Genomic DNA, 17,485 nt, shown 5'->3' with positions numbered 1-17,485 from the left:
ACATTAGATGTTGTCTGGATCTTCTCACAATGTGGCCATTCAGTGTATGTTTTATACTTGGTGGAGATGACAGGATAAAGCTGATCATAGACATTAGATGTTGTCTGGATCTTCTCACAATGTGGCCATTCAGTGTATGTTTTATACTTGGTGGAGATGACAGGATAAAGCTGATCTTAGACATTAGATGTTGTCTGGATCTTCTCCCAATGTGGCCATTCAGTGTATGTTTTATACTTGGTGGAGATGACAGGATAAAGCTGATCATAGACAATAGATGCTGTCTGGATCTTCTCACAATTTTTGGGTTATGGAGACTGCTGGTTAGAATTAGGAGCCGGCAGGTTGGATTTATACAGGAGACCTGCAGCAATGTGGTAACTACTGGTGTCATTTAATATTTGGCCATCATGTTCATTTATGATCTTTTCTGTCTATGACTTACATTTGTTTCAGGGTAAAGATCTGCCCCATATTAATACTACAGAGACATATGTGAGGGGTGATGAGCGGTGTAAAGAGGAGATTCCTACAGATAACCGCACAGGTGAGTAGTGACCACTAAATGCAGAGAAGTCACAGATTCTAATCAGTCACTGGCTTCTGTAATAACTTTATATGTTGACTTTTTTTGGAATGTGTTCACATGGAATTTTTTTATGTGGATTTTACTCATAATATTAATATCAATATTTAGGGGCGTTTCATGAAGACTGGCGCTGTGCACAACAGTCTTAATAAAGGGGCATGTTGTGGTAAGATGCGCCAAATTCATTAAGAGGCAAATGCCAATAAATTCAGCACGTCTTCTCTGGCATGTGCCTCCATGCTCCATTCCAGAAATGTTACTCCTTTTAAGGATTAATGTAGCATTTCTGGCTTAAGTTACACCACCACAGTGGCATAACTTTTGATGTTTTTGGCGGTCAGGCACCGCCATGCCCTGTCTGTGCTCTGCTCAATTTTGTGAACACTGGCATAAACACTTTGATGAATCAATTTTGTATTCCAATGAGGCAAGTGTACACATACACATAGGCTCAAGGGAAAGTGATTCTGCATTCTCATGTGCGCTTCTGACTCTACTTGAGGCCACTGTTTGAAATTCAATAAAAAGCCATTCAGATGTCGTGTTGCGGTAGACTTGTTTGGCTCCATGGGCAGAACTAGGTTTGCATTGTTGATAGGTGCAGGAGCTGCCTTCCATTGCATGGCAAATCTTGGTATCCACCACCTGATACAGCAGAGAAGGTGGAGGAGGGTAGATAGGTTATTGGGGGGGACTGAGCTTGTGCTTTGCTACTTCATAAGAAATCAAACCATACCATGTGACCAGCATCGAGTAACCACCCAAATGTTTACATGCCACTGTATGTAGATATTTTTTTCACACAAAGGTATCCATAGACTTACAGTTATGCTTGAAAGTTTGTGAACCCTTCAGATTTTTCTATATTTTTGCATAGATTTGACCTAAAACTACATTAGATTTTTACACAAGTCCTAAAAGTAGATGAAAAGAAGCAAATTAAACAAATTAGTCAAAAAACATTTGATATTGCCATTTTATTAAATAATGAAAAATAATCCAATATTAGTACAGTATATTATATATGTATATATAATATTATGTTTGCGAGTGGCAAAAGTATGTGGAGCTTTAGGATTATCAGATAATTTGAAAGTGAAATTAGAGTCCGATGTTTTCAGTCAATGGGATGACTATCAAGTGTAAGTGAGCGTCCTGTTTTACTAAAAAATCTATTAAATTCTGATCTTTACAACATGTTTTTTGAAGTATGGCATGGCACGAACAAAGCAAAGAGAAGTTACTAATTTTTATCAGGTAATAAAAGTTTACAAAACCATTTCTAAAGAGTTTGGACTAGTGATGAATGAGCACTAAAATGCTCGGGTGCTCTTTGCTTCGGTCGAGCAAATTGTAATGCTCGGATGCTCAACCCGAGCTCAATGTAAGTCAGTGCGAAACTCGAGCATTTTTCTGCTGCGACCCCTTATCCCCCCCGGAAGTCTGGAGGGGGCCTAAAAATTTGTCAAATCGATGGAAACAGTGCTCAAATGACATGAGAACAGCATGCCCCTGGAAGCATCTCTGACTCCCAGGTCACTGCTGGGAACAATGTTGTCAGAGGTATTATGCCACTTTTACGGACTCACAATACAACATACAAAAACAAAGCAAAAATGGATTTTCCTGGAAAAAATGTTAAGAAACATTCTTTCCAGGGTAATGACTTATATATAAGGCAAAATAAATAACCAAAAACAAAAATGCTCCTCCACACCTTGGGCTATGTTCACACGTAGAGTTTTTGATGTGTTTTTGAACTTTTGCATTTGTTTCAGCGGTGAAAAATACATTCACCAGTAAATGTAATTTTAACATTTTACTACCTTATCTGGTCATGTAGTGTGTGAGACATCATCAGACATATCCAGAATGAACACTCATTTCCAGCTGATATTACAATCTAGCACCTGTCCCTTTTTAAAAAGCAGCTAAGAGAGTTATCAATAGAGAATAGAATTTTTTATTTCAGCACGGAGTATAATACAATAATCCCTGACTAGATAGATACCTGTAAGACGCTATCTCAACTGCTATAGGTCACCCGTACACGAATCTCAGATAAGAGAGGTAATATAGTACAATAGAAAATAGAATTTAAGCGGCTCCGAAGAGGTTTTTTTGGTACGTTGCACCACCAAACTGCGAAGGAACGCAAGCAACCCTGTCTGCTTGCATCAATTTCTAATTATAGATCACTGTTAAAAACTATGAATTTTTCAACGAGTGAATGGTAAATATCAAGTAATGTACTGTGGAAGAGATGTATTCGATGACAATGAACAACACTCCTCCAGCTGATTATACCTTGCACTTGTCCCTATTGTAAATGCTGCTAACAGCGGTATCAATAGGGAATAGAATAGATTTTAATTTTTTTTTTCCGCAGCAGCAGTGCGCAGTATAAGGCAATAATACCTGGCTGGATTGGTGTAATCGCTATCCATACTGCGATAGCTCACTCGTAAACAAATTTCAGATAAGAGAGGTAATATTGTAGAATATTGAATCCATTATTAAGGAGTGGGTCTCCTGTACTGTTATTGCGAATGTTATAATACCCCCGGTGGCACTAAAAACCATCTCTTACAAAACGCTAGCAGCCAGGACCTTCAAGGCATAGAGAGACAGATCATGCCACGTGTCTAGCTTGGATACCCAATAGTTGTAAGGCACAGAGGAATCACGGAGGATGCTGGTACGGTAGGTAAGGTACTCCTTCAGCATCTTCCAAAACTTTTCCCTCCTTGTCAGAGTACCCCGCATACCATGGCCTGGGCACTGGGAGGGGCTGATAAAACTGTCCCAGACCTTTGACAGTGTTCCCCTGCCTCTACTGCGTCTGGTTTGTGTCTCCCTCGCCTATACTCCTTGATTGTCCAAGGAACTGTGACTTCTGCCGCTAGCATTGTCAGATGCAATTTTTTTTAATAATTCTTCAACAAGGGACTTCTGACACTGCAACATTTAATTAGACCTCTCCGCCACGGGAAGGAGAGATAGAAAGTACTCCTTGAAGTATGGGTCCAGAAGTGTGACCAACCAATAATTACTGTTGCCAAAATGCATACAACGCGAGGGTCACGGGAAAGGCAGCAGAACATAAAGTCAGCCATGTGTGCTAGATTGCCAGCAGCCAAGACTTTCCTGTCCTGACCAAGAGGATGACTGTCCATGGTCTCCTCCTCATTCACGCTCTCCTCAGGCCATCCATGCTGAACAGGCGGTATGAATGTTTTGTGGGTAGTACCGTCTGTAGTGCAGGAAACCAGCTCCTGTGACCAACCAGAAATTACTGTCGCCAAAATGCATACAACGCGAGGGTCACGGGAAAGGCAGCGGAACATAAAGTCAGCCATGTGTGCTAGACTGCCAACAGCCAAGACTTCCCTGTCCTGACCAAGAGGACGACTGTCCATGCTCTCCTCCTCATCCTCCTCCGGGTCCTCCTCCTCGTTCTCCCTCTCCTCAGGCCATCCATGCTGAACAGGCGGTATGAATGTTGTGTGGGTAGTTCCGTCTATAGTGCTGGAATCCAGCTCCTGTTCCTCCTCCACTTCCTCCTCCTCCTCATTATCACCCAATCCTCATTGACATGAGATGAGGCTGGGCTGTGTAGCATCACCCTGTATAGTTCCTTGCTTCACCTCATTGCGCTCCGCCTGCAATGCCTTCTCTTTAATTGTGAGCAGCGAGTATTTCAGTAGACAGAGAAGCAGGGTGGTGATGCTAATTATACCGTCATCGCCGCTCACCATCTTGGTGGATTCCTCAAAGTTTTTGAGGATGGCACAGAAGTCAGACAACCATGCCCACTCATCTGCTCTTATGTGCGGAGGCTGACCTGATTACAAACAGGCGTGTTGAAGCTGCTACTCACAAATCCTTCCCAACATATGTAACATTGAGATCCAACACGTGGTGACATCGCACACCAGCTGGTCAGCTAGAAGCTGCAAACACTGCTGAAGCACGTCGAGGGTGGTGGAATCTGTAAGTGAGTTTCGAAAATGGGCACACACGTGGCATACTTTGACAAGCAGCTAAGGCAGATCTGGGTAGGTTTTGAGAAACCGCTAAACTACTAGGTTGAGAACATGGGCCAGGCATGGTACTTGTGCGAGGTTGCCAAGCTTCAAAGCCTCCAGCTTTCAACAACTCTGCACCAGTGTGCAGTTTGTCACCTAAGCATATTAGCTTCAGCGCAGCCTGTTGACACTTGGCCGAGGCAGTGCTGCAGTACTTCCAGCTTCCTACTGATGTTGTCATTTCGGAGATGGAGACTGAAAAGGAGGAGGAGGTGCAGGAATTGTAAAATGTGGGGCAACTCTAATTGACCCAGGGTCCTCAATCCTCAGCATCGGGAGGACGTGTTGCATCCCAGGGTCTAACTGGGTCCCCGCTTCCACAATATTAACCCAGTGTGCCGTCAGCGAGATGTACCATCCCTGGCCACAAGCACTTGTCCACATGTCTGTGGTTAGGTGGACCTTCCCCGTAACTGCATTGTTGCGGGCACGGGTAATGTTCTGGGACACGTGCTTGTGTAAGACGGGGACGGCACACCGGGAGAAATAGTGGAGGTTGGGGACCGAGTACCGAAGGACGGCCGCCGCCATGATGTTGTGGAAAGTTTACGTCTCCATGAGCCTAAAAGGCAACATTTCCGGTGCAAGCAGTTGAGAAATGTGTTAGTTTAGTATTGTGGACTGCGGGTGGTTGGCTACGTATTTGCGCTTGCATTCAAAGGACGGGTAGGGACAACTGAACGCTGAGCTGGGACAAGGATATAAAAATATCAGGATTAATACCGCAGTATTTGATCACGTCTGATGAACAATTCTTTTGCCCAGTGATGGTATACCGATGCTATTGGTCAGCGAACAAGTGTGGATATGTTTTGGAGACACAAGTAGCAGACTTTAAATGGAGTATAATCTTTTGCAGGTTGCAAAAAAAATCAGGATTGATACCGCAGTATTTGATTACGTCTGATGACCAATTTTTTGGCCTAGTGACGGTGTAGAAATGATATTGGTCAGTGAACAAGTGTGGAAATATTTTGGACACACAAGTAGCAGACCTTAAATGGAGTATAATATTTTGCAGCTTGCAAAAAAAAGCAGGATTAATACCGCAGTAATATTTGACTACTTTAGATGATGGACAAGTTTCTCTGCATTCACAATACAGCAATGCTATTCAAATCAACCAAATATGGCAGAATGCTGCTAACAAGCAAAAGGAGCAGTAAAAATGGTGTGTAATATTGCTTTTTGCCAAAATTAGCAGGATGAAGAGCAAAAAGAATATTATCAGCCCAGATGTCTAGTGCTATTGATAGGAGTTCCAGCAGCAGAAAGAACATGCAATGGATCCTATTCTGTACTATAGTAGCTCTCCACAAACTCTGCCTGTCTAGTGCTATCAGCAGGATTAATATTTTCTTCAGTACAAGGATTGTTACAGTAGATTTATAATAGTGGTGTGGAATCTGTTTAAAATAACCGCCAATCCTCTCCCTCGCTCAGGTGCAGCTCTTCCCTACTCTGCCTGTTTGACCGGTAGACTGTGACGAGCATAGGGTCTCGGGTCTTATATAGACACGATGACGCTATGCGGCCAGCCATTCACTGTAATGCCACAACCAACATGGCGACTGCATTACAGTGACTGTCAGACAATCCGTGCATGTTAATTTGCTGACTAAAATGCACCCAACATGCGGGGCGGGGACTCAAGCTCCTGACCGAACATTCAAAACATACTTGCTGAGTAATGAGTATCTCCAGCACTGTGATGCTCGGGCGAGTAACGATTAGTGGCGAGCATGCTCTCTCATCACTAGTTTGGACTCATCCAATCGTCAGTAAGATATAGTTTGTAGAAATTGAGAAAATTCAAGACCCCCTCCCCCAGGACAATGAGCATAATAGTCTGCCAGGTCACAAAAGAACCTAAAGCAAATTTCAATTAACTAAATGTCTCTTTCACATTAGTTAATGTTAATATTCATACAGTTAGGTCCATATATATTTGGACAGAGACAACATTTTTCTAATTTTGGTTCTAGACATTACCCCAATGAATTTTAAACAAAACAATTCAGATGCAGTTGAAGTTCAGACTTTCAGCTTTCATTTGAGGGTATCCACATTAAAATTGGATGAAGGGTTGAGGAGTTTCAGCTCCTTAACATGTGCCACCCTGTTTTTAAAGGGACCAAAAGTAATTGGACAATTGACTCCAAGGCTATTTCATGGACAGGTGTGGGCAATCCCTTCGTTATGTCATTCTCAATTAAGCAGATAAAATGCCTGGAGATGATTTGAGGTTTGGTGCTTGCATTTGGAAGGTTTTGCTGTGAAGTAAACATGCGGTCAAAGGAGCTCTCCATGCTGGTGAAACAAGCCATCCTTAAGCTGCAAAAACAGAAAAAACCCATCCGAGAAATTGCTACAACATTAGGAGTGCCAAAATCTACAGTTTGGTACATCCTGAGAAAGAAAGAAAGCACTGGTGAACTCATTAATGCAAAAAGACCTGGGCGCCCATGGAAGACAACAGTGGAGGATGATCGCAGAATAATCTCCATGGTGAAGAGAAACCCCTTCACAACAGCCAACCAAGTGAACAACACTCTCCAGGAGGTAGGCGTATCAATATCCAAATCTACCATAAAGAGAAGACTGCATGAAAGTAAATACAGAGGTTTCACTGCACGGTGCAAGCCACTCATAAGCATCAAGAATAAAAAGGCTAGACTGGACTTTGCTAAAAAACATCTAAAAAAGCCAGCACAGTTCTGGAAGAACATTCTTTGGACAGATGAAACCAAGATCAACATCTACCAGAATGATGGAAAGAGAAAAGTATGGCGAAGGCGTGGTACAGCTCATGATCCAAAGCATACCACATCATCTGTAAAACACGACGGAGGCAGTGTGATGGCTTGGGCATGCATGGCTGCCAGTGGCACTGGGTCACTAGTGTTTATTGATGATGTGACACAAGACAGAAGCAGCCGAATGAATTCTGATGTATTCAGAGCCATACTGTGTGCTCAGATCCAGCCAAATGCAGCCAAACTGATTGGTCGTCGTTTCAAACTTTTGATGGGCAATGACCCAAAACATAAAGCCAAAGCATCCCAGGAGTTTATTAAAGCAAAGAAGTGGAATATTCTTGAATGGCCAAGTCAGTCACCTGATCTCAACCCAATTGAGCATGCATTTCACTTGTTAATGACTAAACTTCAGACAAAAAGGCCCACAAACAAACAGCAACTGAAAACCACCGCAGTGAAGGCCTGTCAGAGCATCAAAAAGGAGGAAACACAGCGTCTGGTGATGACCATGAGTTCAAGACTTCAGGCAGTCATTGCCAACAAAGGGTTTTCAACCAAGTACTAGAAATGAACATTTTATTTACAATTATTTAATCTGTCCAATTACTTTTGGTCCCTTTAAAAACAGGGTGGCACATGTTAAGGAGCTGAAACCCTTCATCCAATTTTAATGTGGATACCCTCAAATGAAAGCTGAAAGTCTGAACTTCAACTGCATCTGAATTGTTTTGTTTAATATTCATTGTGGTAATGTCTAGAACCAACATTAGAAAAATGTTGTCTCTGTCCAAATATATATGTCCACCTTCAGTAGAACATTGAAGAACAATGCAAGGAAAAAAACAGTGCTCTTCAAAAAGAATATTGCTGCTGGTCAGCAGTTTACTAAAGGTCATCTGCACAAGCCAGAAGGCTATTGAAACATTGTTTTATTGGATGGATGAAACCAAAATAGAGCTTTTTGGTTTAAATGAGAAACATTGTGTGTGGAGAAAAAAAACACATCATACCAGCTGTGAAATATGGTGGTGTTGCTATCACTATTTGGGCCAGTTTACCTGCTTGGGCCAGAACGGCTTGTCATCATTGACAAAACAAAGAATTGTGAATTGTATAAGCAAATTCTAAAGGAAAATATCTGGATACCTGTTCATCAGCTGAATATCGGGAAAACAAGCATCATACAGCAAGACAATAATCTAAAGAACATATTTTGTTCTATAAAAGTATGGTTAGAGAAAAATAAAGTTAATGTTTAGGAATGGTTAAGTCAAAGTTCTGACCTTAATACTATAAAAATGTTGTGGAAGAACCTGAAATGTGCGGTTGATGAGTGATCAAACACCAAATTAACAGAGCTGAAACTGATTTACAGGGAGGAATAGGCAAAAATACCTCCAAGTTAATGTGCAGGACTAATCAACAATTACTGTAATTATGTCAATGCAGTTATAGATACACAAGGGAGTCACACCAGACACTGAAAGTAAAGTTTCTCTTACTTTTGACGCCCACAGTCATGTGTTATGATAATTTTAAATTTTTAATTTATTTATCCTTCTTTAAGGACAATATTTCTATTGGCTTGCATTGCATATAAAATAATATTACGGACTTGTTCTCCTTTTTTGTATCCACTGCTTAGTTACATTGAACAAAAATGCAAAATCTTACACTTTCTCCAAAGTGATAGTTTAAGTGTACATGACCAATATGCTCTTCCAATATGCTTTGTTCCGTACTCACACCTGCCAGAGAGCTTATGTAGTGAGCTGCAGTCCCCTATTAAAATAAATTACAGGACCCTTTCTGAGTTTTCAGTACACATCTAACTTGAAATGATTGGTGAGGGGCACAGCAAAACATGAACCTGCAGAGACAGTGGCTATAATAGAAAAGTTAAACTTTGAAAGGGCATAATCTGGTGGCCTAACAGCATAATCTATCAGTCCCTCTTTTGTGGTCTATTGTGTTAGTCTATCGATAATTTAATTGTATTACAGTTTGTATGGAAATGATCTAAAGTGCATAATATAAATATTAATATATTTCCAATGGAGTGTTTTTGAAAAATAGTAAAATCAGTTTTATTCTCTGCAGATGACTGTACCAGGAGTTCAGAGAGAAATCTGATATTCTCAGATATAGCTTCAGATACATGTGAAGAATATGTCATTATACCAGACACACCTCAAGCCAAGGTCCTTTCTTCCGCTTCATCGAAGACAAATACAAAACAAAATCAAAACAAAAGTCACAGAAGGGCTGTTGAACATAAAACAGCTTACATAGGGGAGAAACCATTTTTATGTTCAGAATGTGGGAAATGTTTTACAAACAAATCATATCTTGTTACACATCAGAGAATTCACACAGGGAAGAAGCCATATTCATGTTCAGAATGTGGGAAATGTTTTAATCGGAAAACAAATCTTGTTACACATCTGAGAATTCACACAGGAGAAAATCCGTTTCCTTGTTCAGAATGTGCGAAATATTATAGTGTGAAATCCAAACTTGTAACACATCAGAAAATTCACACAGGAGAAAAGCCATTTTCATGTTCAGAATGTGGGAAATGTTTTAATCTGAAAGCAAATCTTGTTAGACATCTGAGAATTCACACAGGGGAGAAGCCATTTTCATGCTCCGAATGTGGAAAATGTTTTAAACGAAAATCAGTTTTAATGGTGCATCAGAGAATTCACACAGGAGAGAAACCATATTCATGTTCAGAATGTGGTAAATGTTTTACAGTGAAACACCATCTTGTTAAACATGAGAGAACTCACACAGGAAAAAAGCCATTTTCATGTTTCAAGTGTGGAAAATGTTTTACAGAGAAATCCAGTCTTGTTAGACATCAGTTTACTCACACAGGGGAGAACCCATTTTCATGTTCAGAGTGTGGGAAATATTGCAATACTAAATCAAAACTTGTTACACATCTAAGAATTCACACAATGGAGAAGCCATATTCATGTTCAGAATGCAGGAAATGTTTTCCAGATAAATCAAATCTTGTTAAACATCAGAGACATCACACAGGGGAGAAGCCATTTTTATGTTCAGAGTGTGGGAAATGTTTTACCAATAAATCAGATTTTGTTAGACATCAGAGAACTCACACAGGGGAGAAGCCATTTTTATGTTCAAATTGTGGGAAATGTTTTAATCGAAAAGGTAATCTTGTTACACATCAGAGAATTCACACAAGGAAGTAAAATTTTTTATACTTTTATTTAGAACATGTAGAACAAAATGCAAATTATAGTAAAATCACATATCTACAAAACAATGGGAAAACCATTTAGAGCACTAAATGATTAATAGCAAATGTATACAAACCATTCACCCCTAACTAAAACTATTCTTAAGCGTGGTCATAAAAAGTTTAATTCACAATTTTTGAAGTCCGTGCAGAGAATATTATTTTGACATGCACACAAAAGTAGTGATGCACCTTAGTATTCCACCCACTGAAACATCTTCCATGGCATCCACAAAGTAAGATATTCCCACAATGGCCCTCCACATAATATGATGACCTGGAAGATGCGTCCCAGAAAATATAAGGTCACGATTACACATTTTATCACTACTGTAAGGCCCATATGCGCATCTCTTTACATAATATAATCCCTCCCCACAGTTCCCCCGCACAGATTATGATGCTCCCACAGTGCCCTCAATGCCGTATGAGGCCATCATAGTATTCCCAATACAGTATGAGGCCGTCATCTTCCCACTAATACAGTATTATGCCCCAACTGTATAAGTTCATCATTGGGCTCCCCAATACAGTATATTGTGCCAACTGTGCCTCCCAATACAGTAAGAGGCCACCACTATGCTCCCTAGTACAATTTAGTGTACCTCTTCAAATTTCAGAATAATGCCCAGACAATAGAAAGAAATCACTTAGACTTATTTCTGTTATGTGCTGCTCAAGTGTGTGCTGTGTATGGACTGAGGCTTCATGCAGAAGGCATGATAATCGTGGTTGCTGCATTAGTACAGATGCAGTAGATTAATGCTCATCGCTCTGTGTTCTACTATTGTATTATTATTATTTATTTTTAGAGCACCATTGATTTCATGGTTCTGTACATGTTAGAAGGGGTTACATACAAATTACAGATATAAATTACAATGAACAAGCTAACAATGACAGACTGGTACAGAAAGAGGAGAGGGCCTGCCCCTGCGGGATTACTGTCTACAGGGTAATGAGGAGGGAGACAGTAGGTTGGGGGATTGCGACAGCTCAGGTGGTGGTGGTAAGGTAACAGCAGAGTCATTGCAGGCTATAAGCTTTCTTGAAGAGATGGGTTTTCAAGTTCATCTGAAAGTTAAAAAATCTGGTGGATACTCAGACGTGTTGGGCAAAGAATTCCAGAGAATGGGGGATATGTGGGATAAGTTTTAGAGGCAATTGGGTGAGGAACGTATAAGTGTGGAGGAGGAAAGATGGTCTTGGGAAGACCAGATATTATTTGTGGGAAGATATCGGGAGATTAGTTTGGAGATATACAGAGGAGACAGATTATGTAGGTAAGTGTTAGCAGTTTGAACTGCATACATAGAATTGGGAGTCAATGAAGGGATGTGAAGAGAGTAGAAGCGGAGGAGTAGTGAGGAAAGAGGTGGATTAGTCGGGCAGCCAAGCTAAAGACAGACTATAGAGGTGCGAGAGTGTTAGCCGGGAGGCCACAGAGGAAGATATTGCAGTAGACATGGCGGGAGATGATGAGGGTATGCACTAACATATTAGTAGATTGTGGGTTGAGAAAAGGACGGTTTCTGGAAATATATTGAGTTGGAGGCGGCAAGAGGTGATAAGAGCTTGGATGTGTGGTTTGAAGGACAGGGCGGAGATGAGGGTTACTCTGATATATAGATTGGGTAGGGGCATTAGGTGAGATGGAGGAAAGATGATGAGTTCAGCTTTGTCCACATTGAGCTTTAGGAAATGTGATGAAAAGAAGGAGGATATGGCTGATAGACACTCTAGGATTCTGGTCAGCAGAGAGGTGACATCTCGGCCAAAGGGGTTGATCTGAGTGTCTTCAGCGTATAGGTGATACTGGAAGCTATGGGACTTTATGAGTTGTTGCAGGCCAAAGGTAAAGATGGAGAAGAGTAGGGGTCTCAAGACAGAGGGACAACGACAGAGAGAGGACGGGATGAGGAGATAGTATGGGAGTGGGAGACGCTAAATGTGTGATTAGAAAGGGATGAGGAGATCCAGGAGAGGGCAAAGTCTTTGACTTTGAGAAAAGTTGTAGTAGGAGGGAGTGGTCAACTGTGTCAAAGGTAGAGGATAGGTCTAGAAGGAGAAGTATAGAAAATTGTCTGTTAGCTTTGGTGAGTAAGTCGTATGCAAATGCATTAATGTCCTCAGGATTCAGATACCATTGGAGTTGAGATACCAGGCAGGACCATTCAGCAATGGCCCCCACCTTCTAACCACTGGTTAACAGGCTTCATTACAGCCACATAGTCTGCACTATTGGCAGTATGCCATAGGATGAGACCAGTTAAAAATCAAATAGTTGTTTTGACGACTGTCACAATCATGTACTCTAGAGTCTCACATAGCTTGATGTTAGATCAAGTTGATCAGGGAGGCTTTGGACACCCCATTTTCCAACTTGTTCCCAACCATTACTGGAGGAGTAGGTGATCAGCAAAGAAGTTCTTATTAGAAATGTAAGAATTGATTCATAGGACTCCGGTCTATCAGTCAGGTCAGTAATTTATGACAATTGGACAGGAGCCATGTGAATTTCCTTACCTCCTGGCATTTCAGGCTCCTCTTTTGATTAGCTTGGTGGGCTCAATGTCATCATTGTGGCATGATGCCCATACAATGTTGCTCAAGTGGGGCTAATAAAATGAGCCAGAAATTCCAGGGCGGCAAGTAGATTCATAGGGCTCCCATCCAGCAGTCACATATTAAAGACCTGGCCAATGGCAAATTGAGTCTTCCATTTCTAATTATGACTAATCCCTTTCTCCTGGGCCATGCTGTTCAACATTTTAATCATGTTCAGTGTGTTTGTGTATTTGGTTTTAATATCTTGATAATCAACTATTTCCAATATTAAAAAAAGGTTTATGTTTGTGTCTTTAGTTTATTTATACCCGTATGTCAGGTTATTTTGTAGGAATTTGTTCTTCATGTTATTATCCTACAGGTAGGTTTTATTATTCTTCGTGCTTTGATATTAGGTGGTATTTCCTTTTTGTTTTCCAGATAGATTATATACACTCATCCACATTGACCTTACAATACCAGAATGTACAAGCTGTAACGTTATGCAAGTTTAGGAAGCAGCAGGTGTCGCTAGGATGTGAAATTGCTCAAATTTTCAAGCATTCGGCTATAAAAAACAGATTGAAAGCAGAACAGTACTGGACACCCCTTAACACATTTTTATGGCGGTCATTGAGGGTACTTATTCCATAGCGCCGTTAAAAAGCGGCGATGCGGAATAAGTGAATACCGCTACCCGGCGGCATCGATTCCTGCGGGTGTCAGCTGTGTGTGACAGCTGACACCCTGCAGTATCGGGCCTGATACCGATCGAGGCCGATTAACCCTTTAAAAACCGCTGATCGTGACAGCGACCCCCTTAGTAACCATAGGACCCCCACGATGAGAATCGCGGGTCCCGATGGTTATCATGGTACCCTGAGATCATGTGATGATCCCAGGGTACGGTGGCCTGTGAGATCCAGCAATAAGCTGGATCTCACAGGCAGAGTCAGTGAGTTCAGAAACTCACTGACAGGTCTCATGCACTGCAGTAGAGATACTGCAGTGTATGAGAGCATCAATCAAAGTGAGAATTACACATGTCCCACAGTGGGACTTAGTCAAAAGTAAAAATAAGTGTAATAAAATATGTAAAAAAGTAAAAAAAACACAAAAAAGTGCACAAATCACTAAAATCTAAAAAACGAATCAACGTACACATAATTGGTATCACCGCTTCCGGAATAACCTGCTGTATAAAACTGCTGCGTTATTTAGTCTGTTTGGTGAATGCCGTAAAAAAAAAAAAAAAAGCACGCCAAAAATGACGCTTTTTCATCATACTGACTCACAAAAAAAGTGAATAAAAAGTGATCAAAAAGTCGTATATAAAAAAAATTGCAAAATAAAAACGCCAAACCGTTCAGCAAAAAAACAAGCCATAATATGGCTCATTCGGCAAATAAATAAAAAAGTTACAGCTCTCCGAATGAGACGATGCAAAATCAAGTTCTTTTTTTGTAAAATACTGTTTTTAGTCTGTAAAAAAGCAAAGCATAAAAAAAATATAAATCTGGTATCGCTGTAATCGTACCGACCCGAAGGACAAATCAGTCTTAATCACTTTTACCGCACGACAAACAGCTCAAAAAATAAAAACAATAACTGAATTGCTGGTTTTTGTTCATTCTGTGTCTGAAAAATCTGAATAAAAAGCGACCAAAAATTACTATGTGCCTCAAAATGGTACCCAAAAAATCTGCAACTCGTCCCGCAAAAAATAAGCCATCATACAGCGCTGTTCACCAAAAAATAAAAAAAGTTACATCTCTCAGAATAGGGTGACGAAAATAACTGCATTTTATAAAAAAAAGCATTTTTACTGTGTGATGGCTGCAAAACCTAAAAAAAAAAAAAAAACATATAAATCTGGAATCGCTATAATCGCACCGACCCGAAGAATAAACCCGCCTTATCACTTACACCGCACGGTGAACGGCACAAAAATAAAAATAAGAACTATTCTAGTACTGCTTCATTCTGCCTCCAAAAAAATTCAGAATAAGGCTCGGTTCATATTTATCCGGCACTCTCCGCTGAGCGGTTATGTTGGGGTTTCCGTGTAAATTCACCAAAACTACAATTCAGACAAAAAACCCAAATGGAGCCACTCACTTATGAGGCCGATGGAGTCCCTTTGGACTGGTCTCTGTTCTGGCAACATACCATCATTTTAGGCTTTTTTTTAGCCCACATGTGGATGACCACAGATCTGTGCACATCTAAAAAGATGGAGACCACCGGAGCAGACGCCAAACGGCCTCCAAAGTGTCTCCATCTGCCTCTCTGTGGTGGGTGGTTCCATTGGGGGTTTCGTCTGAATAACATTTTTGTGGGATTTACACGGAAACCCCGACGTAAGTGCTCAATGTAGACTGGCAATCCAGTCTTATTCGAAAATTTTGCACCCCAAAATGTTACCAATAAAACCCCTAATTTATCCCATAAAAAAACCAGCCCCCTCTCAGGTCCATCATCTGTCCCTGGCACTATAGGGGGGTCCTACGTTACTGGTAGAACAAAGACTCTTGAAAAGCAACATGGCTCCCGCCCCCCTCAAATAAAATCCAGTGAATTCTGTGTTCCCAAATGCCCCCTCCTCCTGAACCCCATTGTGTCTAAACCGCAGTAAGAGGCCACATGTTTGGCATTAATGTAGCGGGGAGAGCACTTAACAATTTACGGGGTGTGTGTCACCAGGAGAAATGTATGGGCGCGCTATAATATATGGGGGCACTACACTTTATGGGGGCACAATGTATGGGCACTAAACTGGCATATTTGGAATTCTCCAGAATAAAGCCTGGTGTGAATGTTACATAGTAGTCACTGCAGCAGTAGATGGATTCATTGAGATGTGTAATTTCTACAATGGGGTCACTTTGGTTTTTTTTATGCTGATCTGACACCTTAGGGACTCCGCAAATGTCACCCACAAACTATTCTACCAAAATCTATGCTCCAAAAGCCAAATAGTGCTCCTTCCTTCTTAGCCCTGACGTATGTCCTAACAGTAATTTCTGACGACATGTGGGGCATCATCACGTTGGGGAGAAACAGCATAACAAATTATGGTGTCCGTTTTCTTCTATTATCCATTGCAAAAATTACAAATTTGGGGCTAAAACTACATTTTCATGAAAAAAATGAAAACTTTCAGTATGCCAACCTAATGTTATCAAATTATGTGTAGTACCTGTGGGTTAAAAATGCTCACTATACCCCTGGATAAAATCCTTGAGGGGTGTAGTTTTCAAAATGGGGTAACTTGTCAGGGTTTTCCACTGTTTAGGCACATCAAGGGCTCTAAAAACGCAACATGACGCCCGCAGACCATTCCATCAAAGTCTGCGTTCCAAACATCACTCCTCCTTCCTGCCGTGCCCCCAAACAATAGTTTTCCCCTGCATACGGGGTATGTCCGTACTCAGGAGCAATTCCACAACAAATTTTAGGTCCATTTTCTCCTGTTACCCTTGTGAAAATAAAAAAAATTGGGGCTAAAAGTACATTTTTGTGGAAAAAAATTTGATCTCTTAATTTCACAGCTCTACGTTATAAACTTCTGTTAAGCACTATTTGCTGTTCAAGGTGCTCACCACACATCTAGATAAGTTCCCTGAGGGGTCTAGTTTCCAAAATGGTGTCCCTTGTGGGGGGGTTCCACTGTTTAGGCACATCAGGGGCTCCTCAAACGCGACATGGCGTCCGGTAATTATTGAAGCAAATTTTACATTCAAAAAGTCAAATGGTGCTCCTTCCCTTCCGAACCCTGCCGTGTGCCGAAATAGTGGTTTTCCCCCACATATGGGGTATCGGTATGCTCAGGATGAACTGCACAACAAATTTTGTGTTCCATTTTCTCTTGTTACTCTTGTGAAAATAAAAAAAATTGTGTCTGAAGTAAACATTTTGTGAAAAAAAGTTAAATGTTCATTTTTTCCTTGCACATTGCTTCAGTTCCTGTAAAGCATGTGAAGGGTTAATAAACATCTTGAATGTGGTTTTGAGCACCTTGAGGGGTGCAGTTTTTAAAATGGTGTCACTTTTGGATATTTTCTGTGATATAGATTCCTCAAAGTCACTTCAAATGTGATGTGGTCCCTAAAAAAATGGTTTTGTAAATTTTGTTGGAAAAATTAGAAATCGCTGGTCAACTTTTAACCCTTATAACTTCCTAACAAAAAAAAAAATTTGGTTCCAAAATTGTTCTTATGTAAAGTAGACA

The 17,485-nt window shown here is 40.8% G+C and overlaps 1 protein-coding gene across 8 annotated transcripts in view; it reads left to right on the top strand.

Annotated features, from left to right (window-relative positions):
* LOC141271991 (uncharacterized) overlaps positions 1–17,165 on the top strand; it is a 240,378-nt gene extending 223,213 nt beyond the window's left edge. For all 8 annotated transcript variants that reach the window (XM_073682260.1, XM_073682259.1, XM_073682258.1 and 5 more), the window contains 2 exons: positions 457–547; positions 9,537–17,165. In XM_073682260.1, coding sequence (XP_073538361.1) covers positions 457–547; positions 9,537–10,660 — 1,215 coding nt within the window. In that variant the 3' untranslated portion in view covers positions 10,661–17,165. The remainder of the gene's footprint in view (positions 1–456; positions 548–9,536) is intronic.
* Positions 17,166–17,485: the final 320 nt, after the last annotated feature.

This window comes from Phyllobates terribilis, unplaced genomic scaffold (genome assembly GCF_046119375.1).
Source record: "Phyllobates terribilis strain yellow unplaced genomic scaffold, ASM4611937v1 Scaffold_5__5_contigs__length_657084704, whole genome shotgun sequence".
Lineage (NCBI taxonomy): Eukaryota > Metazoa > Chordata > Amphibia > Anura > Dendrobatidae > Phyllobates > Phyllobates terribilis.
Note: the sequence above shows the minus strand (reverse complement) of the source record. Positions and strands in the feature narration are given on the sequence as shown.